At 39.4% G+C, this 27,867-nt stretch overlaps 1 protein-coding gene across 3 annotated transcripts in view; it reads left to right on the top strand.

Moving 5' to 3' along the window:
• Positions 1-16,124, top strand: part of PEX26 (peroxisomal biogenesis factor 26) — a 79,955-nt gene extending 63,831 nt beyond the window's left edge. For all 3 annotated transcript variants that reach the window (XM_053718905.1, XM_053718904.1, XM_053718906.1), the window contains exon 6: positions 14,422-16,124. In XM_053718905.1, coding sequence (XP_053574880.1) covers positions 14,422-14,519 — 98 coding nt within the window. In that variant the 3' untranslated portion in view covers positions 14,520-16,124. The remainder of the gene's footprint in view (positions 1-14,421) is intronic.
• The last annotated feature ends 11,743 nt before the right edge of the window (positions 16,125-27,867 follow it).

Here is a 27,867-nt window from a genome sequence, read left to right as displayed (position 1 = left end):
CTGGTAAGGAAACTCACACTTCACAAACATTTTGCTCGTAAGACATATGAGGATACATCACTTATGGAACCTGCACGCACTCACACATTGGGAGTGACTGATTCTAATGAGGAATTCTTGGACTTTGGAGAACAGTGTGATATAAGAACATTGGAATCTCTATTAATAGAGGAAGGGTCAAATAGATCCACTGCTCACACTGTTCTACCAAAATTCAAAAAACCATCCAAGTTTTACCCAATTCAGGATAGGGGCACAATAATAGAAAAGTTTCACTCCAGAATAGAAAGGGACTTAACTAATCTGTACTACCAAGAAAAGGACCACAGACCCAACATTAATTTTTTAGAAAGACAGGCCTTACAAAGTTTAAGTATGAATGACAAGATAGTAATTAGGTCTGCGGATAAGGGTGGATCCATCGTGATCATGGACACCAGTGACTTCAATAAAGAAGCACAAAGACAGCTTTCCAACACACATGAATATAGAGCACTGAATGCTAACCCCACCAAAGTATTTCAGCGACAATTAAGTGACCTCATAGATGATGGCCTTGAGATTGGCATATTTGATAAAAACACTGGTGATTTTCTCTATGTTGAACATCCAAAAACACCAGTGTTCAATCATCTTCCTAAAGTGCACAAGTCACTCACAGAGGTCAGGGGGAGACCCATAGTCAGTGGCATTGGGTCTCTCCTCGAGCCTCTTTCTGAGTGGCTTGATGCAATATTGCAGCCCATGATCAAGCAACTCACCAGTTTTGTCCTGGACACAAAACACATTTTGAATCTGGTGTCCAGGATAGATTGGAAGGATGAATATGTATGGATCACAGTTGATGTGAAGTCCCTGTACTCATCAATCCCACATGAGCAGGGACTACTGGCTGTAGAGTATTTCATGAGAAAGTATCATGGGGATGATTTGTCACTGTGTGAGTTTGTGGGAAGAGTAACTAAGTGTTTACTCACCCACAACTTTTTTGAGTTCAATGGCCTTTTCTTTCTCCAGATATGTGGCACGGCCATGGGGGCCAAGTTTGCCCCCTCCTACGCCAACCTATTTATGGGTTGGTGGGAGGAGGACCACATATTTGGAGAAAGAAACCCACACCGACAGGATATAATATTTTACAAAAGGTTTATTGATGACCTTCTGTTTGTGTGGAAGGGGGGTCTAACCAGTATCCCCGGGTTCGTTGAATATCTCAATAACAATGACAAAGGGACAGAATTCACCTTTGAGGTTGGGGAGACGAACATCAATTACCTTGATGTGACTCTGATTGGAAAGACAGGCGAAAAAGTGATGTCCACTATCTACAGGAAGCCCATTACGGGCAACACTCTACTACACGCCAGGAGCTGTCACCCTCAGAATCTCTTTAAAGCAGTGGCGAAAGGGCAATTTATGAGGGTAAAAAGAAACTGCAGCCTCCCAAGAGATTTTGAGAAAGAGAGTAGTGCATTGGCTAAAGGGTTGAAAGATAGGGGTTATCCATATACAACAATAAAGAACGCCCAAGAGTCAGTCAGGAACCTGGATAGAGACAGCTTACTCACATTAAAATCCAAAGAGTATAGAGAAAGCAAAGCTTTCAAACAAGGACTGACATTCCTTACAGATTATTCGGTAGAATATCCCAAAATCTGTAACATCATCAGAGGGCACTTTAAAATGCTCTCTGCAGATGATGATTTAACAAATATATCCAGCTTGGGTTGTCAGTTCTCCTACAGGAGAAATAAAACTATTGGGAACTCAGTAGCACCCACTAGGGTTAAAACAAGCCAATCGGGGGGGGTCAGCATGGCTAGTGATAAAAGGCATGCACAGGTGCAATTACAGAGATTGTGTGGCCTGTGAGAAAGTTGAATGTGGAGAATCATTTCAGTCCACCGTCACAGGCCAACAATTTGAAATAAAAACATGCATCACGTGCAGGTCCAAGTATGTAATATACTTGGTTACCTGCATTCTGTGCAAGGTCCAATATGTAGGGTTAACAACACGTGAGATCAGATCACGAATTAGGGAGCATCTCTCTACCATCAGAGCAGGAAAATCAAGCACACCACTAGTGCAGCATTTTGCACTCGAACACTCAAAAAGTACAGAGAGTTTTAGGTGGAAGGCCATAGAATATGTACCATTGCCATCTAGAGGTGGGGATAGGGAGTAAGCCCTAGGTAGACAGGAGGTGTTCTGGATCTTCAAATTGAAGACCAGAACACCTTCAGGACTGAACTCAGCCTATGATTTGATAAATTATTGGTACTGAGAGGGACTGTAAGAGTTCCAACATTATTGGTACTGAGTGGGGTGTAAGAGTTCCAACATTTCTCAAATTATATACCTTCAGGGGTGTATACAATGGAGCCTTCAGCGAAGCATTAGAGTGAGCCAATAGCCCATTGGAAATCGTAATTAGACAATTTCTCTAAAAGAAAAAAAAAAAATTCTAAATTTTTTTTTTTTTTTTCTTTTTCAGAGAATTTTTTTTTTCATATGAATCTAGCAGCTCACACATATTAATTTCTGATTTCTACAATGAATAAATTAAATATAGTTAGAGTGAATTTAACTCATCTACCTTGTAAAGAGAAAAAGAGTAACCCTGGTTTATGAGTTGCACATATAAATCTTGTAACATATGGTTCACGTTAAACATGAGACAGGAGTTTGTTTCAATGTATTTATTATGTTTATTATTATTTTTTACCACTCTGTTGTCCAAGATATATGTGCACTTCTGGTTTCTATATCTAATGAATTTGGCATAATTTGTTTTGTTTTACTTTAAAAACCCTTTAAAAGTTTCATCTCCATGACATGATGTAAAAGCTATTTGGATTGTATAAAGTATTATTAATAACAATCTGGTACAAGGAGTAACAGGGGGGTTTAAATTGCACTTGCAGCTGTTAATTACCAATAGCTCTGGATTGGCTCAACAGATTGTCCAATGGGAGGAAGGTTAGCCCTAGAAAAAGGGCGCTTGTTTTTAAGTTTTATTCAGCTAAGACTACGGCAACACTGCCGAAACGCGTCAGCTGTTCACTCACTTTCATATCCCATTGAACAATCAGCTGCTGTCAGCATTATCGGAGCACACTTCATTTGTCACATGTTGCTGTTTTTCGACTGTTTTTTGAGTGCTTTTACTACAGCGTTAATGGCGAATAAACGCTGATCCACACATCCACTGGTGCTCCTGTCTTTCTTCATTTATTTGAACTATTGGATCCCTACGGAGAGCACAGTTGAGGTATTGCAGCCTCCTCCCCTCCCCCTCCCGTGGATTGGATGGTATACTCACCGGGTGATGACGTCCCAGGTCGTTGACCAATAGGAGGAGTTGCACGCGTCTGAGGAGGGCGGGGGTTCAAGTTGATTGGCATCGGCGGAATCAAGGAGCTTAATCCTGGGCTAAGGTAAAGGAAACCGGCACACGGACACAGATTGCGGACGACCGCTAACCAGGACACAGCCCGCAGACCAACCACAGGAGAAAACCCCTCCCTAGGACCGGACGCGGTAAGTCGACCATAAACAAAGTTCTTTCTCAGTGTGGGACTTTTTGTTTGCTATTTCTACTCTGGCTAAGAGAACTACGATCCCTATAGAGAATAACTGCTCCTTTAAGGATTCCATGGACAAAAAGCTGGAAGATTATTTGAAGAAGATGTATGTTCATCAAGGTCTTCAATGGCTACCTGCAGTTTGTATTGCCACAGTAGCAAGTGCGGCATCTTATTGGTGTGACGGCTTGTCTGAATCAAATTTAGTAGAGGCTCCGTTGGAGGAGATTCAAGATAGGATTAAGGCTCTCAAACTAACCAATTCCTTTATTTCTGATGCTAACATTCAAGTTATTAGACTGGGAGTCAAGATGTCTGGCTTCACTGTCCTAGCCCACAGGACATTGTGGCTTAAATCTTGGTCAGCTGATATTACCTCTAAGTCCTTCCTTACAAGGGGAAGACCTTGTTAAGACCTGGTCTTGCAGAATTTTTTTTTGATATTACGGGTGGAAAAGGGTATTTTCTACCGCAAGAAGAACAGACTTTGAAGTTACGAAAGGAATGAAAATTACTTTGACGTCCTTTAAGGTCAAAGTCTCCCTCTTCCAAGCAGGAGCAGTCCAAGTCTTCTTGGAAGCCCAAACAGTCTTGGAATAAGGGGAAGCAATCAAAGAAACCCTCAGCTGAGTCCAAGTCAGCATGAAGGTTCGGTCCCCGGTCCGGGTTCGGTTCAATTGGGGGGCAGACTTTCCCTGTTTTGTTAAGCATGGAGACGAGATGTCCCAGATCCTTGGGCTGTGGACATAGCATCTCAGGGTTTACAAAATAGAATTCAAAACTTTCCCTCCCAGGGGCAGATTCCACCTCTCAAGATTATCTGCAGACCAGGTAAAGAGAGAGGCATTCTTGAACTGCGTTCAGGACCTTTCCTCCCTGGGAGTGATTGTTCCAGTTCCAGTAAGGTAATAGGGTCTAGGATTCTATTCAAATCTGTTCGTGGTGCCCAAAAAAGAGCAAACCTTTCGACCTATTTTAGACCTAAAGTGCCTCTACAAGTTTCTCAGGGTACTGTCCTTCAAAATGGAAACCATTAGTTTGATTCTTCCTATGGTCCAAGAGGGTTAGTTCATGACGGCCATAGACCTGAAGGACGCCTTTCTAGACAAACACTTTCAGTTTGTGGCTCTTCTGTTTGGCCTTGCCACAGATCCCAGAATTTTCTCAAAGGTTCTGGGGGCTCTCTTGGCAGTGATCAGGTCTCGGGGATTTGCAGTAGCGTCACACCTGGATGACATATTGGTTCAGGCGCCAACTTTTCAACAAGCGAATTTTAATACAAAGATCTTGTTGTCTTTTCTTTGTTCCCACGGTTGGAGAGTGAATCTGCAAAAAGAGTTCCCTTGTTCCAGCTTCAAGGGTGGTTTTCTTAGGGACCATAATAGATTCCCTATCTATGAAAATTTTTCTATCGGAGGTCAGAAAATCCAAAATTCTCTCCTCTTGCCTCTCTTCAGTCTACTTTCAGCCATCAGTGGCTCAATGTATGGAGGTAATTGGTCTGATGGTCGCTTCCATGGAGATAATTTCCCTTTGCTCGATTCTATTTGAGAGCTCTGCAATTATGCATGCTCAGACAATGGAACGGAGACCATTCAGATTTGTCTCAGAGGATAGATCTAGACCAGTCGACAAGAGACTCTCTCCCATGGTGGCTTTCTCTGGACCATCTTTCTCATGGCACATGCTTCTGGAGACCTTCCTGGGTGATTGTGACCACGGACGCCTGGGGAGCAGTCTGGGACTCGTTAAAAGCGCGGGGACTATGGACACGGGAGGAGTCTGCTCTCCCCATAATTATCTTGGAGTTGAGTGATTTACAATGCTCTGATGGCTTGGCCTCAATTGTCCTTAGCCCGGTTTATCAGGTTTCAATCGGACAACATCTCCTCAGTGGCTTACATCAACCACCAGGGAGGAAGTCAGAGTTCCTTAGCCATGAACGAGGTGGCACGGATTATTCAGTGGGCGGAAGCTTACAACTGTTGTCTATCTGCCATCCACATTCGTGGAGTGGACAACTGAGAAGCGGATTTCCTGAGCAGACAGATATTTCATCCCGGGGAGTGGGCTCTCCATCTGGAGATGTTCTCCAGGTTAACCCTCAAATGGGGGGTGCCGGAGTTGAATCTGATGGCGTCTCGGCAGAACACCAAGCTTCCAAGGTATGGTTCCAGGTCAAGAGATCCTCAGGCCGCTCTGATAGATGCTCTGGCGGTACCTTGGGATTTCGGTCTTGCATACCTGTTTCCACCGTTTGCACTCCTTCCACGAGTTATTGCTCATATCAAACAAGAGAGAGCATCAGTAATTATAATAGCTCCTGCATGGTCTCGCAGGATCTGGTATGCATACCTAGTGAAGATGGTTGCCTCTGAGGAAGGACCTTCTAACTCAGGGTCCATTCCTCCATCCAAATCTGGTTTCTCTGAAGCTGACTACATGGAGATTGAACGCTTAGTTCTGTCTAAGCGTGAAGTCTGTCATTGAGTCCATGATCCAAGCTCGCAAGCCTGTTACTCGAAAAATTTACCATAAGGTATGGCGTAAATACCTTTATTGGTGTGAATCTACGGGCTACTCTTGGAGTAGGGTCAGAATTCCTAGAATTTTGTCTTTTCTACAGGAAGGTCTGGAGAAAGGGTTGTCAGTCAGTTCTCTGAAAGGTTAGATTTCTGCATTATCTATTTTGTTACACAAGCGTCTGACAGATGTGTCAGATGTTCACTCTTTTTGCAGGCCCTTGTCAGAATCAGGCCTGTGTTTAAATCTGTTGCTTCTCCTTGGAGCCTTAATCATGTTCTTAAACTTTTGCAGCAGTCTCCGTTTGAGCCAATGCATTCCATAGTTATTAAGTTGCCATCTTGGAAGATTTTGTTTCTTATTGCTATCTCTTCCGCAGAGTTTCTGAACTTTCAGCTCTGCACTGTGATTCTCTGTACTTTATTTTTCATGGAGATAAGGCGGTTCTTTGTTCTAAATTGGGGTTTCTTCCTAAAGTGGTTTTGGATAGAAATATTAATCAGGAAATTGTTGTTCCTTCTCTCTGTGCCAATCCTTCTTCTCATAAGGAACGTCTTTTGCATAACCTGGATGTTGTGCATGCTCTAAAAATTTACCTATATGCTACTAAAGATTTTCGGCAATCTTCTGCCCTGTTAGTTGTTTTCTCTGGAAAACGTAAGGGTCAGAAGGCCACTTATACACAGAAGGCCACTTCTACTACTCTTTCCCTCTCGTTAAGAAATATGATTCGTTTTGCTTATGAGACTGCTGGACAGCAGCCTCCTGAGAGAATTACGGCTCATTCCACTAGGACTGTCTCCTCATCTTGGGCTTTCAAAAATGAAGCTTCTGTGGAACAGATTTTCAAGGCGGCAACATGGTCCTCTTTGCATACTTTTCCCAAATTCTACAAATTTGATACTTTTGCCTCGGCTGAGGCCTCTTTTGGGAGAAAGGTTCTTCAAGCGGTGGTGCCTTCTGTTTAGGTCCTCCTGTCTTGTTCTCCCTCCCTGTTCATTCCGTATCCTCTAGCTTGGCTATTGGTTCCCACTAGTAATTGGAATGACGTTGTGGACTCTCCATGCCATAGGACAGAAAACAAAATGTATTTCTAATGACACGGTGTGTCCACGGATCATCATCAATTACTGTTGGGAATATCACTCCTGGTCAGCAGGAGGAGGCAAAGAGCACCACAGCAAAGCTGTTAAATATCACTTCCCTACCCACAATCCCCCAGTCATTCTCTTTGCCTGTAGTGCAAGGAGGAGGTGACGTTCAGGTGTCTGATAAGAAGTTTTCTTCAATCAAGATTTTTTTTTAAGCAGAGTAAGCTTACTATGTTCTTTTCTGGGGTCTAGCCTAGTCCACATCAGTCTCTTCAGTAGGGCACTGGTGGCTTTTGAGCACTTGTAAGGTACAATCCTCATTGCGTTTTCTCAAGAATCTACTGCCCTAACTAGAAAACCTGAGTAGATTTACTCCGTTTTTCTCTCTTCACAGGTCCATGTGAGGTGCTGCACCCTCTCAAACCAGGTGAGCTTTCCTGCTGCCGGACAGCACTTTCAGGTAAGTGCCATTCTTTTGCAAGGAGATTGCTGGCACTTTTTACAGCTGAAAGCTGTCCTATTTAATATGGGACTTTATTAAACCTTCATGTTTGGGGTTTCTTTTAGGCAGTTTGGGCATTGAGACTGTGAGGTTATTTATGGTGGCTCCGTGTGTTATAGTAGTTTTTATACTTTAACTTTTGGTCATGGAGATTACTGTTGTAATCCATTTTTTTCGGCAGTTAGGGCTCTGTAACTGCTCTGTATTTGAAAATGAGCTGCAGGACAGGTAGACATCTCAGTAAAGCTACTGAGGTGTATAGGTAGCCTGAGGTCTATTTGGTTTGTTGCGCTAACACACATTTCTATTTAAAGACACAGTACACATTTATTTTTTATTTTCAAATAAAGAATTTTTACACTTTATTCTATTTTATTACATAAGATGGATCAATAGGCTTTTCAAACCATTATCCCAGGCAAAGTTGCTGCTCGTCAGTTGTGTTTTGATGCTCAGGTGGAACCCCCAGTTCCTTTTTGTTACTCATGCATTGAGAGAACTTTTAAGTTATAGAGATAAAATATTTGACCATGAGCCACCCTTTTCCCAGGCAAATGCTGTTCAGGTGTCTCCTGTTGCAGATATGCCGCAGCTTTCTCAAGCGTCCCAACTTTTTCAGTCTCCACATACAGTGTCCTGTGTTTCCTCTTGCAATCCTGTAGGATTTTCTCCACAAGACATTGCTTCCCAGCCCCAAGGCAGAACATACAGTGATCTGAGATGTCATCGCAGAAAATGCAGCATGTCTGCAGAAATAACAGGACACATGTAGGAACCGTTAGGGCTTGAACTTTGTAGTGCTGCTCCACATGAGACAGTTCTCTTCAAACAGAGCTGTGCTCTGGTTGCAGTGTATAAGTTTTTCTTAACATAGTGCATCAAGAGAAAAGTGTTGTTTGAAGTGAGCAGTCAAATATGCAGTAGCGCTGCAAAGCAGCAGCAGCACATTGCTTGTTTACTGGCTCTCAGAGATTTTTTCAAACCCGCCCCCTAGCCTTTCCCAGTCTGCAAAGTTGTTTATTCTGAATTTTAAAATTTCTTTTTTTGTATGCAGCTAATTTGCAATGCAATTATATTATAAAGCATTAAAAATTGCTTTATTCTTCAGTTAACCAACACATTGCAGTTGAACTTGTGCCTTAGTGTAACTGTCTAATTTAAAATATAATTTTATTTAAAAATGACCTGCAGAAAAATTTTCACTAAAAAAAAATCTCATCGCAGAAAGTGAAGAAAATTTCTGCCTCTGGGCTTCCCAGGTATCCCTTGCGGTATCTGAGGACTTGTCAGCTTTCCCCATGTTGCAGGGAAGGCGTAAAAGGAAATTTAAGGAAACAGTAAGGTTTCTGATCAAGTTCTGGCTATCCAGTGTGTCCCTTCCCATAAGCCGGAGGAAGAAGACATGTCTGTAGCATCTGAGGGTGAAATCTCAGACTCAGACAGTGTAATTCCTTCTTCTGATGCTGAAGTGGTATCCTTCAGATTTAAGCTAGAACACCTTTGCTTATTACTAAGGAAGTTTTGGCTACTTTGGACGACTCTGACACAACTATCGTAGTCAATCCTAAAAAGTCTAGTAAATTGACCAAATACTTTGATGTTCCCTCCGCGGTGGAGGTTTTTCCGGTTCTTGACCGTGCTGCGGAGATTATTGCTTGAGAATGGAAAGACCTGGTTTTCCCTTTCTCCATCTCCTATTTTTAAGAAGATGTTTCCTATAGCGGATTCTACTAAGGAGTAGTGGCAGACCGTTCCTAAGGTAGAAGGAGCGATCTCCATTTTGGCCAAGAGGACTACTATTCCCATAGAGGATAGTTGTCCTTTTAAAGATCTAATGGATAAAAAATTAGAGGCTTTACTAAAAAAAGATGTATGTCCACTAGGGTCTACAATGGCAACCTGCGGTGTGTGTCGCCACTGTTACCAGTGATGCAGCTTACTGGTTTGATGCGTTGTCTGAATTTCTTCAGACGGATACCCCTCTTGATGAGATCCAGGACAGGATTATGGCTCTCAAGTTAGCCAATTCCTTCATTACAGATGCTTCCTTACAGGTTATTAAACTGGGAGCCAAAATTTCTGGTTTTCCGGTACTAGCCCGCAGGGCCTTGTGGTTGAAGTCCTGGTCTGTGGATGTTTCATCTAAATCTAAGCTCATGGCTATTCCTTACAAGGCTAAGGCCTTGTTTGGACCTTTTTTTGGCGGAAATTATCTCAGATATTACTGGAGGGAAGGGTTCTTTTATTCCTCAAGATAAAAAGAATAAGCAGAAGGGACGTCAGAGTAATTTTTTTTGCATACCTTCATGTTCCCATTCACAGGGACCATCCCAAGTTTCTGAGATTTGCCTTTTTGGACAATCATTTCCAGTTCGTGGCCCTTCTATTCGGCCTTGCCACAGCTCCCAGAATTTTTTCAAAGGTTCTGGGGGCTCTTTTAGCTGTGCTTCGACATTCTGGTTCAGGCGCCATCTTTTCAACAAGCAGAATCTCATACGGAGATCTTGTTGTTGTCTTTTCTTTGATCCCACGGATGGAAGGTGAATCGGGGAAAAAAGTTCTCTGGTTACAGCTACAAGTGTCGTATTTTTGGGGACCATAATAGACTCCCTGTTAATGAAGATTTTTCTGATGGAGGTCAGAAAAAGAAAGATTTTCGACTCTTGTCTTGCCCTTTAGTCCTCTCCATGGCCGTCAGTGGCTCAATGTATGGAGGTAATCGGTCTGATGATGGCTTCCATGGACATCATTCCCTTTGCTCGGTTCCATCTCAGACCTCTGCAGTTATGCATGCTCAGACAATGGAACAGGGACTATACGGACCTGTCTCCGCGTGTAGATCTAGACCAGGCATCAATAGACTCTCTTCCATGGTGGCTTTCTCAGGATCATCTCTCCCAGGGTACTTGCTTCTGCAGACCCTCCTGGGTGATTGTGACCATGGCTGCCAGCCTTCTAGGTTGGGGAGCAGTATGGGGCTCGTTGAAGACTCAGAGCTTATGGACCCAGGAGGAGTCAGTCCTGCCCATAAACATCTTGAAGCTGAGAGCAATCTTCAATGCTCTTCTGGCCTGGCCTCAGTTAGCCTTAGCCCGGTTTATTCAGAGGTGGCCCAAATTATTCAGTGGGCGGAGACCCCCAACTGCTGTCTTTCTGCGATCCACATCCCAGGAGTGGACAGTTGGAAAGCAGATTTTCTGAGCAGACAGACTTTTCGTCTTGGGGAGTGGGAACTTCATTCGGATGTGTTTTCCAGCTTGACCCTGAAGTGGGGGCAGCCGAAGTTGGATCTCATGGCTTCTCGTCAGAATGCCAAACTTCTGAGATATGGCTTGAGGTCAAGAGATCCACAGGCATTTCTGATCGATGCTCTGGCAGTTCCTTGGAACTTCAGTGTAGCATACCTGTTTCCTCAGTTCACACTCCTTCCAAGAGTCATTGCTTGAATCAAGCAGGAGAGGGTGTCTGTAATTCTCATAGCCCCGGCGTGGCCTCGCAGGATTTGGTATGCAGACGTAGTGGAAATATCATCCTTTCCACTTTGGAGACTGCCTCTGGGGACCTTCTACTTCAGGATCCCTTCCTTCATCCAAATCTCGTTTCTCTGAAGCTGACTGCTTGGAGATTGAACGCTTCATTTTATCTGAGCGTGGATTTTCAGAGTCGGTCATTGAGACCTTGATTCAGGCTCGTAAGCCTGTGACTCGCAGGATTTACCATAAGATCTGGCGTAAATACTTGTATTGGTGTGAATCCAAAGGATACTCTTGGAGTAGAGTTAGGATTCCTAGGATTTTGTCCTTTCTCCAGGATGGTCTGGAGAATGGTTTGTCGGAAAGTACTCTAAAGGGTCAGATTTCGGCATTGTCTGTTTTGTTACATAAGCGCTTGGCGGATGTGCCAGACATGCAATCGTTTTGTCAGGCCTTGGTTAGAATTCGGCCTGTGTTTAAACCTGTTACTCCTCCATGGAGTCTTAACCTTGTTCTAAAAGTTTTACAACAGGCTCCGTTTGAGCCCATGCATTCTTTAGATATTAAGATGTTATCTTGGAAAGGTTTTTTTTCTTGTTGCTATTTCCTCTGCTCGGAGAGTTTCTGAACTATCTGCTTTACAGTGTGATTCCCCTTATCTTATATTTCACTCTGATAAGGTGGTTCTGCGTACCAAGTTTGGTTTCCTGCCCAAAGAATATTAATCAGGAAATAGTTGTACCTTCTTTGTGTCCTAATCCTCCTTCTCACAAAGAACGCTTGTTGCATAATCTGGATGTTGTGCTAGCGCTAAAATTTTATTTGCAGGCAACTAAGGACTTTCGGCAGTCTTCTGCATAGTTTATTTCCTTTTCTGGGAAATGCAAGGGTCAGAAAGCTACGACTACTTCACTTTCCTTTTGGCTCAGCAGCGTTATTTGCTTGGCATATGAGACTGCTGGACAGCAACCTCCTGAGAAAATCACAGCTCATTCCACAAGGGCTGTTTCTTCTTCCTGGGCCTTCAAAAATGAAGCTTCTGTGGAACAGATTTGCAAGGCTGCAACTTGGTCATCTTGCACACTTTTTCCAAATTCTATAAATTCGATACTTTTCCCTCGGCAAGGGCATGGAGAGTCCATGACCCCGCCCTCTTGTTAAAATATAATTCGGCAGTTTTTTTGAGTAAACCTCAGGCACCTTTTTCACCCTTGTGTTTCTTTTTCTATTTTCCTGCGGCTGAATGACTGAGGATTATGGGTAAGAGAAGTTACACTTAACAGATTTGCTGGAGTGCTCTTTGCCTCCTCCTGCTGGCCAGAAGTTGAATATCCCACTAGTAATTGGAATGACGTTGTGGACTCTCCATGCCCGGAAAGAAAGATATTTATCAGGTAAGCATAAAAAAAATTTTCTTTATTTTTTCACAGGAACAGCTAGCCTAACATTACACAATTCGGTACATAGTGCAGAATTATGTAACCTTAATACTTACATTTACTATCCCTTTAAAACAACTACATTCAAAATAAATTAAAATGACAACGTATATTGAATATATACATAAATAAAATTTCATATACAATGTGTCAACAAAACTAAATTTCAATATATAAATATAAAACGCTGTTATGTTTAGTATAGAAAGCTATTTTGGATTACGTCCATGGTTTCCAAGTTTTCAATTCCACAGATTTTACATTGCATCTGATATAAAATTAGGTGTAAATTAGCTTATATTTCTATCATTTATATTTCAAATATATTCCACTATGAGAACCCTTTGTGTCCATTAAGTTTATCCCATATATTGTTGTCCACAGATAAAAATCATTTACTGCATTAACTGTAGTATTTTAATTGTTGGTGCACTAAGAATATCTAGCTATGCTTCACAGGCACGTTCAGAGAAAAATGTTAACACTAAAACAGTGATAGCTATTACTAAAAGCATTTTTTGCCAATACATGTATAATGCAAATATGTATATTTAAAGATGTAATCCATCTATGTACTTTTAAATTTTGACCGGAATGTGCCTTTAAGAACTACTGATTTATTTATGCAATTTTTTAATTTAATGATTTCAGTTTTGCGGGGGTTTTGACTTTAGTATTTCTTTGTATGTTGTTATCTACTTACAGCAATGTTTCTTTTAGAAAATCGAAACAAATAATAGTAAAACTTAGACAAATTAATGGAAATATCATAGAGTGAACTTAAAGGGACAGTCAAGTCCAAAAAAAACTTTAATTTTTCAAATAGGGCATGTAATTTTAAACAACTTTCCAATTTACTTGTATCAACAATTTTGCTTTGTTCTCTTGGTATTCTAGTTGAAAGCAAACCTAGGAATGTGCATATGATAATTTATAAGCCCTTGAAGACTGCCTCTATTTTATTTACTTTTCACAGCAGGGGAGAGCAAGCTCATGTAGGCCATATATATAGCATTGTGATCACGCCCGTGGCTAGTGGCAGACACTGCACTAATTGGCTAAAATGCAAGTCAATAGATAATAACTAAAAGTCATGTGATTAGGGGCGGTCAGAAGATGCTTAGATACAAGTTAGTCACAGAAATAAAAAGTGTATTAATATAACAGTGTTGGTTTTGCAAAACTGGGGAATGGGTAATAAAGGGATTATCTATCTTTTTAAACAATAAAAATTCTGGTGTTGACTGTCCCTTTAAAGGGACAGTCTGCTTAATTTTTTGTTTCTTTTGAAACAGAAGATACTAAAAATAAACTAAATTTTTAAAGGGACAGTCGACACCAAAATTGTTATGGTTTAAAAAGATAGATAACACCTTCACTACCCATTTCCCAGCTTAGCACAACTAAGAATGTTATATTAATATACTTTATAACCTGTAAATATGCCTGTTTCTAAGCCCCTGCAAACTGCCTCTTATCTCTGTGATTTGTATTAACTTTTTTTTTACAGCTAGGCAGTGCTAATTCATGTGTGCAATATAGGGACAAGCCCTAATTAGCTAAAATACAAGTTTGTAAAAAGCACTGAGATAAGGGGCAGTCTGCAGAGGCTTAGATACAGGTAATAATAGAGGTAAAATTTATATTTAATATAACACTGTTGTTTATGCAAAACTGATGAATGGGTAATAAAGGTATTATCTATCTATCTTTTTAAACAACAATTTTCAAGTAGACCATCCCTTTAAATGTATGTCCTCTCTAGGAGGAATTACCTTTTAATACACATTTTATTTTGTCTTCTAGCATCTCCTATGGCTCAAGGTCCAATGTCTCACATACGCCTTATGCTCCAGGAATGCATATCTAATGTTTTTCAGGCTTCATCTGCCAGTCGATCGTGAGCTTTCCATATAATCATGACCTTAAGTGAAGAAGAAACATGTAGCTGCTGTCAGCTTAAATAGCAGTGGGTCTTATTTTCTTCTCCAGTTTTTAGAAACTTGTTTATAGATTATTACTAATGGTATTTAATATCTGAAGAGGTATAAAGAAAATAATCACATTTCATGCAAACATTGGATGGACTTGGAATATTCACTGGAGGTATTTCCTTAAAGAGGCAAAATATGTGTTTAATTAGCCTGTATGTCACAGACATATCAAAAGGAATGATGACGCAATCACCTATTCAAGATGACATTATAAAAAAAAAAACATAAACTGAACCCACCTTTTGAACACTTAAATGTTTACAGCTGATCAAAAAATGTTTACTAGTGATACATTTTAGATTTCATTTTTTTTTAAACTATTGCTCATAGTCATGGTTTGTTTCTCGTTTTTATAACATGATATATGATTAATACCTTTTTAGGACAATAGCAAAATGACTGTAAACAAAAACAAGGCTACAATGTTTGTTACACAATGGCGTTGTGTTTGGATCACAAAGGCTGCAGAAGCAGGACATTTTGTAAAGCTGATTATTATCCCTTTATGACAGAGAAATCCTGAAATGATGGTTTATCTGTGTGAAGGACAGTATGTGGGCCAACTTCTAATAGAACAGTATGGGCCAGATTACTAGTGGAGTTACGTGCAAGCGAAAACGGGTTTATCGCGGGTGTTTGCACCCATTAGGTTTAGCACTCGTATTACAAGTTGAAAGTAAAAGCGAACTATTGAGCGCAATCGAAGTTAACACTCATCAGGATAGCGTATCCTCGTAGCAAAACAAAAAAGTGTTACACAAATAAATGCATTTAAAAGCACAGTTACACTCATAATAACACTATTTAATAAAAATTATTTAAAAAAAAAATATTGCAACAATATATATATATATATATATATATATATATATATATATATATATATATATATATATATATATAAAACATGGAAGGGAACTGCACTCCAAGACCGGATCAGGTACACATCCTGTGACTCAGTAACATCCAGCCCTGGGTGCTAAATAGCACTCCAAAAAAGCTGTGATGTCACCAGAGCCACAGGCAGTTAACCCCAGTCCGGAATGGGTGCAAGAAACAAGGGAGATTACAAATAAAAAGTAATACAACACATAGAAACACCCAGCACTCACCAGCTAGCTCACAGCTAAGATAAAATCACAACTGGAAAGGTTAGTCACCGCATCTGGCCAAATGGGAAAGCTAAGGCACCACGTCAAGGTCCTTTCCATTGCCTGAGTCCCTAACACAGGCACACCATCATGCGAGCTCACAAAGCCAAACAAACTGAGAACAAAGAAGGGGTGCACAGGTGGCTGTAATCACCCATAGAAAATACAAAACATGGAAGGGAACTGCACTCCAAGACCGGATCAGGTACACATCCTGTGACTCAGTAACATCCAGCCCTGGGTGCTAAATAGCACTCCAAAAAAGCTGTGATGTCACCAGAGCCACAGGCAGTTAACCCCAGTCCGGAATGGGTGCAAGAAACAAGGGAGATTACAAATAAAAAGTAATACAACACATAGAAACACCCAGCACTCACCAGCTAGCTCACAGCTAAGATAAAATCACAACTGGAAAGGTTAGTCACCGCATCTGGCCAAATGGGAAAGCTCAGGCACCACGTCAAGGTCCTTTCCATTGCCTGAGTCCCTAACACAGGCACACCATAATGCGAGCTCACAAAGCCAAACAAACTGAGAACAAAGAAGGGGTGCACAGGTGGCTGTAATCACCCATAGAAAATACAAAACATGGAAGGGAACTGCACTCCAAGACCGGATCAGGTACACATCCTGTGACTCAGTAACATCCAGCCCTGGGTGCTAAATAGCACTCCAAAAAAGCTGTGATGTCACCCCATTCCGGACTGGGGTTAACTGCCTGTGGCTCTGGTGACATCACAGCTTTTTTGGAGTGCTATTTAGCACCCAGGGCTGGATGTTACTGAGTCACAGGATGTGTACCTGATCCGGTCTTGGAGTGCAGTTCCCTTCCATGTTTTGTATTTTCTATGGGTGATTACAGCCACCTGTGCACCCCTTCTTTGTTCTCAGTTTGTTTGGCTTTGTGAGCTCGCATGATGGTGTGCCTGTGTTAGGGACTCAGGCAATGGAAAGGGCCTTGACGTGGTGTCTGAGCTTTCCCATTTGGCCAGATGCAGTGACTAATCTTTCCAGTTGTGATTTTATCTTAGCTGTGAGCTAGCTGGTGAGTGCTGGGTGTTTCTATGTGTTATATATATATATATATATATATATATATATATATATATATATATATATATATATATATATATATATATATATATATATATATATATATATATATATATATATATATATATATATATATATATATATATATATATATATATATATATATATATATATATATATATATATATATATATATATATATATATATATATATATATATATATATATATATATATATATATATATATATTGCATTGAAACCCTTTTCAGTCAAGTGGATGAGAACATGTAAAAGCATATTTATGCTAAATTAATATTTAATAAAGTGTTATACTGTGTATTTACTGTAAATATTTCAAATTCCAATGTTCTGCACAGAGAATATGTTCTTAGTGTTTATAAATAGGTATTCTCTCTTCTCTCTCATCATCATCATATAAATATATATTTGTGCAAAACACCATCAGCTATATATAGAAATATGTATTTATAAATAAATAGAACATAATCTGATATGTGAAGACCATTGGAATGTGAAATATTCATATTGGGTTGCTTTTTTGCTACATTGACTTCTATGGGAGAATATGTTATCGCGCGTGATATTCTAAGTTCAGCTTTTTCAATTGTCTAGTTACTGCGCAAGTGAAAACTATTTACTTTTAACTTCTAAAACAAGCACTACCCGATGTGTGCAAAAACCTTTCTTCTAGCTGAGTTAATGCTCGAGTGGGAGCATTAAATACCGCTCCACTTTTAATCTGGACCTATATGTCTTAATTTAAAATAATTTATAAATTATTAAGGTAACTGCAATTGTCAACTGCAATAAAAAAAAAATCTTATTCTGAAAATTATGTTTGTCTCATATTCCATTTTGACTGCACATGAAACACCTTATTATTTGTAAAGAGATTCTTTGCCTTATGTTTTTGAACAGTATACATTCTCATGTGGCCAAGTTAACATCCAGCTTTTTAAGCAAACTGATAGAGTTCCTGCTCCACAATATATTAATATTCTTAATCTAATATTTATATTCCTGTATAACGGATGTGTACACAAAGTGCCTGCCAACAAGGAAACATATTGTGTTATTAGTCAGTATAAATCAGTCACTCATAGTTCAAACACCCTGTGCAATGCTCACAAGATTCACCCTCCAGTTTTTTATACAGAAGGGTAACTTCACTCCCATTATGATCCACCTTTTTGAGGGTTTCTGGGAAGGGAGATCTAAAGCAAGTGTGCCCAATTGGTAGATTAGAATCTACCAGGTCTGGACTTCCCGGAAGAGGCGGAGCAAGCAGGACGCTTGCAACTTTGCGCTTCTCCCTCGAGCTCGAACATCAGCTTGTCAGGCGCAGGAATCCTTGGCCGCTATACACAGGCGACCCGGACAACGAGTGGATTGCAGGAGCAATCAGCGCCTGGAAGTCAACCACAAGTGAGGCTTCTGAGACTGAAGCAACTTCATTGTTCCCGCACAGATGGGGAAACAGAGTGCCTAAACCTAATAAGCGACTGGCCGGAGGAGTATTAACAGCAGTGTTAAGACCGCGGATAAAACAGCCGGCCCGGAGCAAGAGGAAATAGTACCCTGCAAGTACCGGCTGGGAGCGGATCCTAGAGCAGCGTAACAGGCGGTGGTCAAAAGCACATCAAGTTCCCCCCCCCCTTGGTCGGTAGGTTGGTGTTGCTGGGAGGGGTGTCGATCCCTGCAAGGTGAGCAGGTTAATTAACGGAGGCCCCTTCTGCAGCGTATACACAGAGGATATTCAGCAGCTATTAAGGTACTGTTTAAATATTACTAAAGCTGTACTAAATAAAGGGCCAGAGTGGAAAGGGGGGGAGAGAAGAGCCGATTTGCGGTACCCCTGAAATGAAGCCTTTACAAGGGAAATAATTAAGTCAGGGGTATAAAGGAATAAAGCTTGAGTGAACTGCAGCCTGGGAAATAGTCCTGCACCTGAGCAGCTGGGAAGGTGGCTACCTGTTTAGCTTGTTTGCAGAATCAAAACTTCAGAAAAAGGAAGTATTACACTTAAAGGCATCAATCCGGTGACAAGATTTATATGCTGTGACACACTCCCATAACCCTTATGGGTAGGAGTACAAAGTAGAGCTCCTATGACCTACGGGTAGGAGCCAAGAAGATAGAGAGACTTAAAATTGGGTACCCTCCATTTTTATATCAAGAGGAACATTATAAGTTAACAGTTATCTGGTCTGCTGGTGACTCCTTCGGTTGTTAAAACTAAACAATAAAAAGAAACAGGAGCTGAGAAGTGATAAGACTCTGCAGAATCAAGAGTGCTGGGAAATCATCTGCAGGGGGGACTAACTTGAAGTGGAGAAAAGAAAAGGAGGACTCTTTCCCTTTTTCTTTGTTGTGTTCTCGTAGTTTATTGTATTCCCCCTGCTTACTTCTCCCCGTTGGCTATTTTTGCTACTGTGATTGATTTGTATAATCTGCATTGAATATAAGGATGGTGAAACTGATGCAGAAAAAATAGTTATAACATTACTGGGTCATTCGCTGTGCAAGCATAAGCACAAAGGGCGCTAGATATATCTTGCTCTGACTAGATGTGGAAACGCTCATTGGTTTACCGAATACCTGGGTTAAATACAGAACTGCTGTGAAAAATAATTAATTTGCTAAAATTGTGATATAGAAAGATCTGCCTATGTAACATTTTTAGTAAGTGAGGAAAGTTTAGAGAAGGGGAAGTGGTAGCATTTAAGGCTACAATAACAGATTGGGCAGATATACATACATAGATATATGGGTTGTTAGACAGGAGTGTATAAATATTATAATCCAGAAACACTGTAAAGGATTTTTTGTTCATCTGGTTGACTAAACTATAGTTTATACAGCTCATATAATTATAATATATACAACAAAGGGTTAAATTGAGACTATATTACCTCTTACTTGGGCATAAGTCTCGGAGATAGGCCGTAATCACACGAATTTCACTTAGCTACACCTAGGTTTACTAAAGTATATACATAAGAGATATACATATTTTAAATATATTTGTAAAGGATTTGCCCTGTTAAAAACAGAGCCATACTCTCACGTGTCATTTATTTTGTTTTGGGTGTGTGGGGTTTTTTTTTCTTCTTTTTTTTGCTTTTCACTTTATTGCTTGTAAATTTTGTTTGCTAGAACACTGGTTTGCACCTGCTTCCCTTTAAATTGATAATACATTCTGATGGATAAATATATAGCGACCTCTAAAGGGAGCTCTCCAGCCATGCCGCCGAGACATAGAGATAAGAAGAATAACCCTAAAAATACGGAGTTAGGCACCGATACACTGCAAATAGACACGGAAACACAACCTTCTATAAACAATACAGCTGAGATAGTAGCTCAGATATCTAGAGTATTTACGCTGCAGCTAGATGCCCTTAAAGTGGAGATTAAACATGATATTAACTCTCTATCAACTGAAGTTAGGCAGTTCACTGCGAGAATAGAAGAGGTAGAAAACAGGGTCTCAGATTTAGAAGACAGAATGACCCAGATGGAGCAGATTAATTCCAGATTGCAGACTAACTCAGACACTATGCAGAAAAAGATAGAAGATTTAGAAGACAGGGCACGCCGCAACAATATTAGGATCATTGGGGTCCCTGAGAATGCTGATTTTAAAGACTTAGTCTATTTTATTACCAATACACTCCCTAAAGCTTTGAATATGTATTCAGAATCCCAGCCCTTACAAATTGAAAGAATACATAGAATGGGGATAAGTCACAGAAACCCAGACGGTACATTACAACCAAGGCCTATAATTGTTAAATTTTTAAAATTCACAGATAAAGTTAGTATGATGAGAAATTACAGGAAAGCATTTCCAGTTTTGTTAGAACAAAATAAGATAATGCTATTCCAAGATTTCTCTGCAGAAACGGTGGCTAAAAGAAGATTAATGTCACCTTTTTGCTCACAGCTGATCAGAGCAAATTTCAGCGTTAGATTAGTTTATCCGGCCAAGCTACTTATACTAACAGATGGAGAGTCTATAACTCTTGAATCCCCCCAGGAAGCGAGAGTATTCTGCAGAGAGAAAGGGATTAATTAATAAAGTACAGATTGAACACGGGTAGATGCCTTAGTGCACAACTTATGCTGCAGGCTTTATTTCAGAAGCAGAGGGTAGTTAAGTACACAATAGGAATCTCTCCTAAGGGGGCCCGGTCTTTTAACACATTACTGAAGCAGTGTCCTACCACCTATAAAAGAGGAATAGGTTTAAGGAGAAAGAAGCTAAGGAAGCACAAACTAAATATAAGGGGTCATGGAGGGTACCAGCTTTTCTTTTTTTATTGAGATTCTAGATATGTTAGTTGAACAGCGGTTGCTGAAGCCTTGTTTTACTATGTATAAGAGGTTTTATTTTTATGGATATATGAAATGTAATATTTTTGAACATACTTGGGGTCAGGGAGGGGGGGAAGGGAGCTATGTTGCTTTATTAAATCACTTTTCACATATAAAAATATCCCCTCTCACTCTGCCGCTATTAACTTAACCGGAACAAATGAATGAGAATTTAAAAATAGCCTCCTGGAATGTGGGTGGAATATCATCCCCAATAAAACGGAAATCAATTATAAAATTGCTAGGATCATATAAACCCCATATAGTGATGTTACAAGAGACACACCTGTCTGAGAAAGAAGCCATCAAATTAAAGAGTAAATGGGTAGGGGAAGTGATTTCGTCTGATTTTGATAACAGGAAAAATGGGGTGGCAATTAAATAAACAAACTACTATCATATAAAATAACTAAAAAAATAATAGACCCGTTAGGTAGATTCTTGATTGTCCAAATTGAAATCGATAGAAAATTGTTTATTCTATGTAACTTATATGGGCCAAATAAGATAGATCGTCAATTTTGGGATACACTAGCAGGGAAACTAATGGCATATAGAGATCAAGATCTGATTATAGGGGGGGATTTCAATATGGTTTTCTCTCCCAATTTAGATAGGTTAAATAATAAATGTAGGGCCAGAAGAGATAGAGAAACATGAATTTTACAGACATTTTGCCATAAAACTGGAACAAAAGACATTTGGAGGCTTCAAAACCCAGATAATAGAACCTTTACGTGCATCTCCAAATCACATCAGACGTTCTCAAGGATAGACATGTTTCTAATAGCGGATACAATGACGGGAAAGAAAGTAAAGACAGAAATAGGGGATTTTAAGATATCAGACCATGCTGTAATTTTACTGAAGCTAGAATTAAAAGCTTATCAAAAACAAGCCAGTAATGACGTATTCTTTCCTAAATACTTAGCAAAGAATACCGTTTTTCAGAATTGGTTGAAAGGCAGATGGCAAGAGTACGCATTGCATAATAGGGGATATGAAAGCAAGCCTGAAATTTTTTGGGAATGCGGCAAAGCGCTATTAAGAGGAGAGGTAAAGGCATATCTCTGCAAAAGTAAGAAAAAAAATAAACAACAGCAGGAACAGCTTTCCAATGCAGTAAGGAATAGTTTTAACTAAATGAAATCGAACAAGGGATAAAAAAACTTAAAGGTAATAAAGCACCAGGCCCTGATAGACTACCGGCGGAATTCTACCACATATTGATAGAAGAAATAACACCAGTCCTATATAATGTTTATAATAGCTATTTTTTATATCAGAAACAATGTTCTGCTGACTTTGCCGCGTCCAACATTTCACTCATACTTAAAAAAGATAAAGACCCAGAAAATCCTGCTTCCTATCGTCCAATTTCATTATTGAACATAGATTATAAATTATTGACCTCTATAATTGCGAATCGTTAAAAACCTTATATATCAGATATTATTCATGAGAACCAAACGGGCTTTATGCCCGGGAGAAATCCTGTCAAAAATATTCGGAAAACAATGCTGATAATAGAATATATGCAAAACAAAATTAAGAATGGTACGGGGTGTGAGATGTTGGACGCGGCAATCTTAGCAGTTGATGCTGAGAAAGCCTTTGATTACATCAGTTGGGATCATTTATTCACTACACTAGGAAAATTTGGATTTAAAGATAACATTATAAACTTAATAAAAATTCTTTATAAAAATCCGAAGTCAGCAGTGGTAGTTAATGGATTAACGTCTGAAAAATTCAGCTTACAAAGAGGGACCTGTCAGGGTTGCCCTCTATCCCCTCTGTTATTTAACTTATCGATTGAGCCATTTGCAATGCGTTTAAGAGAATGTCTGTCAGGAATTCTTATTGGGGACCAAAAAATGGTGCTTTCTCTCTATGCTGATGATCTATTAGTATATCTAAGTAATATTGAAAAAACTTTACCATTACTATTGGAGGAAACGCAGATATTTAGTGAGATATCAGGCTACACGATTAACTATGGGAAATCAGAACTATTATGGCTAAAGAAGCCATTGAAGCTGATAGGACCATTACCTTTTAAAGAAAAAGTACAGATTAAGTATTTAGGTATCATGCTTTCTAATTGCTTGAAGGAATGCTATGAGTTAAATTACCCCAGAGTATTCAGGAAATGCCAAAGAAAACTATTAATATGGTCCAATCTCCCTATCCCCATAACAGCTAGAATAATGTTAATCAAAGCCGTCATATTTCCGAAAATGTTATACTTATGTCAGAATATTCCTATATTACTATACAAAAAAGATATTAGAGAATTCAATAGAAATTGTACACAATTCATTTGGGCTGGGAAAAGGCCGCGGATTCAATTAGATAAATTACAACTTAATAGATTAGCGGCAGGGTTAGATTTCCCGAACCTAGAGATTTACAACTTAGTCACTACGTTTAAATATGCAATGGACTGGGTTACGTCCCAAGATTATGGGACTATTGGTAGTTTAGAAAACTATATGGCTGAACCATTTAGGCTGGGATCACTCCTACACTGCCCCTTGAACAGAATCCCCAGGAAAATTGCAAAAATGACAATTTTCATTAACACCATAAAGGCATGGCAACAGGTTTGTCGTAGAGTACAGGTTAACCCATATTGTACAAATTTGCTTTGCATTGGTGGTAACCCAGAATTTCAGCCGGGTCTGTCACAAGTAGTATTCCATCGGTGGAAGAGAAAAGGGTTAATGTTAGTTAGACAACTTTTGTCGGAAGATCTGTCAGTCAACTCATTTACAAATCTAGCCAGAAGTTATGATCTCCCGAGGAAAGATTTTTTTGCCTACTTACAAATTCGCCATTTTATTAATAACTTTCAAATCAAATATAACCCCAATTGGTCTATGGGGGTGCTAGATAATGTCATTAAGCTATATGAAAATGGTAAGACATCAATTTCAATAAGTTATAAGGTAATTAATGCATTTAATGATGAAGAGCATTTACAGGTAATAAAAGATAAATGGCATAGAGAGTTCCCAAATTTAGCGATAAAAGATATTACTCAATCTTTGAAGTTAAATTATAAATACTGGGTCCCAACTAATTGGCGAGAGTCACATTTGAAGTTGATTAGAAAAGTTTGCATAACAAATAGAAACCTATCCAGATGGTATGAGACTACTTTAGTTTGCCCAAAGTGTAGTTTAGAGGAAGCAGACATTATTCATTATTTTTGGAGCTGCCCTAAAGTAAACCATGGAGACAAATTAACTACTGGATCAAGAGGAAGCTTGAAATAGAATTTGAGATTCAAATATTCCATGTTTTTTTTCTGGTAAAATACTCAGACAGAGTTAAAGAGAATGATTTAATTAATACCATCATTTTTATAACTAGAAATTTAATTTTGAGGGATTGGAAAGGGGCGAAAGCCCCTAAATTGGTGGCGTGTAAGAACGGAGTAGTTAAACAGTGCATGCTGGAACAATATGACTCACGAGAGCTAGCTAGTCCGCTAGAAGAAATTTTTTTTAAGAAATGGAGAAAGTTAATCCTATCGTTACCTCTGAACACACAAATCCAATTGACGGCCCCTTTTAGGAATACAGAATATGTTATGATTAATATTATAGCAGGAGCATTCCCCCGATGTTGGGGTGGATGGTAAAAGAATTAGAGAAAGAGAGAGAAGAATGGGTGGTGAAGTGGGCAGGGGGTTGGGGTGTTTTTTTTCTTTTTTTTTTTTTTCCTCTCTGCTCCCCCCCCCAGATTAATGTATAATTAACATATTTCGGTCTTGTTCTGATTTTCCTTATGTCCTGTCTTGTATATGCTAGATATAAGAAGAAGGTTATGTTTAAGATATTAGATGAGTTTTCTGCCAGGAAATTATGTTAAACTCTGACATAGGTGCTAAATCGTATAATATTAAGTCTGTAATTATAGATGGTACTATAGAAGAATATTTGTAAATGTGAATAATGAAGAATGTATTATTTTTTTTTTATTTTTTTTTGTAACTCTGAAAATGGGTTCCAAAAAGCATTTAAAATTAAAAAAAAAAAAAAAAAAAGAATCTACCAGTAGAACTCTAAGAATGACCTACAGATAAGACTGGTGTGTGATTTCCCTTTCAGCCAGCAGCAATAGTATGGCCTCAAGTTAAAAGAAATATGTATAATTGCTTCTTCACAAGTTTATTCTGCACTACTATTGTATAATTTAAAAAGGTGTTATTTAGCAGAAGAATATTAGTCCCTGGGTCAAACAAAGATTAATCTCCTATAAAAACTCATATTTTCTTAAAGTGATGGTAAACTCTCCCCTTTTTAAAAACAGATCCGGAATGTTAGTGATATTTTAGATGGAGTTTAATTCATTAGTTGTAATGAAGTTGCACCATAACTTTTTAATATAGATTTGAAATTCAAATACCCCGTTTTTGCCCCCCTCTTCAAAATCAATTTTTCTGTGAGCTAACAGTTTGATATGTTATCCAATCAGCGCTCTTCACATATGTAAATTTTATTGTAGCTAGAGCGCTGATTGGATAACAATTCAAACCATTAGCTCACAGAAAAATTCACTTGTGAAGTGGGCGGCGAAAGCATGGGATTTTATATCTGTATTAAAAAGTGAGTAATAGCGCATCTTTGTTAGCACTGATTCCAGATCGGATTTTAAAAAGGGGAGAGTTTACCATCACTTTAAGTTTAGCATGTGCATAAGTATTGATTATCGCAATCTATTACCTCTACTACCTCTGGAACGCTCTACCCCGCTCCATAAGACTGTCTCCAACCTTGTATAGCTTCAGACGCTCCTTGAAAACTCGCCTATTCAGAGAGGCTTGCCATCTCTCCTCCATCCCTCATCCGAACCAAACTAATACATGAACTGCCTGACTCACTGCTGCAAATACAACCAATGTAACAAGCTACCCCAACCTTATGTCTCTGCACCCTAAACCTATAGACAGTGAGCTCTCCGGAGCAGGGCCCTCTTCCTCCTGTACTAGATTCGTTTAGTTTTGTTATGTTTTGCATTTTATCACAAATCTTTGTCATTGTGTACCCCTATCATTGTACCCAGCGCTACGGAATTTGGCAGCGCTATACAAATAAATGATAATAATAATAAGTAGCTCACACTGACAAACTACAAAAAATGTAGACCATTTCTTATTTGAGTATGGGAACCCCTCTAAAACCTAAGATGTAAGACACAAGCTGGCTGCACTCCAAATATCACAAACTGCTATCCTATAGTTTCATAACCTATATTTCTTTCATATAGGTGGCAAGAGTCCATGAGTTAGTGACGTATGGGATATACATTCCTACCAGGAGGGGGCAAAGTTTCCCAAACCTCAAATGCCTAAAAATACACCTCCCACCTCACGCATACCTCAGTTTTACAAACTTTACCTCCTTAGGAGGTGGTGAAGCATGATGTGTTTGATTTCTTCTGTGAAAGATGCTTCTAAGCATATTGAAGCCCAGTTCCTCTCTAAGTACAGTATTTGTCTGAGGGATGGGAGGGGAGTATTGCCTGATGATACCATGTTTTCACCTATGGGAAATCTATTATAGGGCTCTCTGTAAATTCGGTTGCAGGGATTCATCTGCTGCCTCCCTTTACAGATCAACATTATACTCCTCTACCATTACCTCTGCTGATATGTTTCAGTACTGGTTTGGCTGTCTGCTATATGTGGATGGGTGTCTTCTGGTAAGTATATATAATTTTTAAGACACTCTCAGCTATGGAAGGTACTTTATATTATAAAGTTCTTAATGTATATTGCATATATTAGCCATGAGTCAGGTCAGTTAATATTTCCCTTTGCAGTCACACAGTTTCAGAATGGAAATTATGTTTATGGGAGAATTTAGGTATTTTTTTCTTACCTGGGGTTCCGGTTAGCTGCTAACATGGAGTCTGTTTCTCTTGTTAAGTGTGTTCAGTCCACGGGTCATCCATTACTTATGGGATATATTCTCCTTCCCAACAGGAAGTTGCAAGAGGATCACCCAAGCAGAGCTGCTATATAGCTCCTCCCCTCACATGTCATATCCAGTCATTCTCTTGCAACCCTCAACAAAGAAGGAGGTCGCGGGAGGAGTTGGAGTTTTTACTTAATTATTCTTCAATCAAAAGTTTGTTATTTTAAATGGCACCGGAGTGTGCTGTTTTTCTATCTCAGGCAGTATTTGGAAGAAGAAACTGCCTGCGTTTTCTATGATCTTAGCAGGCGTAACTAAGATCCACTGGCTGTTCTCGACATTCTGAGGAGTGGGGTAACTTCAGAACATGGGAATAGCATGCGGGGTCCCCCGCAAATGAGGTATGTGCAGTACAATATTTTCTGGGAATGGAATTGACTAAGAAAATACTGCTGTTACCCGTATGATGTAAGTACAGCCTTAAATGCAGTAGTAGTGACTGGTATCAGGCTGATAAATGTATGCACAGTAGAGTTATTTTCTAGGGACTAGAATTTGACTGTGAAAATACTGTTAATACTGAAATAGTGCTTAAGCCTTATCTGCAGTGGTAGCGACTGGTTGCAGGCTTAGTGATAACTTTGCATGACATTTAAAGAAGTTTATTTTCAAAACGTTTACTGGCATGTTATTCGTTTTGTGAGGTACTTTGGTGATAAATCCTTTGG

The sequence above is a fragment of the Bombina bombina genome, chromosome 6, assembly GCF_027579735.1.
Source record: "Bombina bombina isolate aBomBom1 chromosome 6, aBomBom1.pri, whole genome shotgun sequence".
NCBI classification, from domain to species: Eukaryota; Metazoa; Chordata; class Amphibia; order Anura; family Bombinatoridae; genus Bombina; species Bombina bombina.
This window is presented reverse-complemented; position numbering and strand designations above follow the sequence as displayed.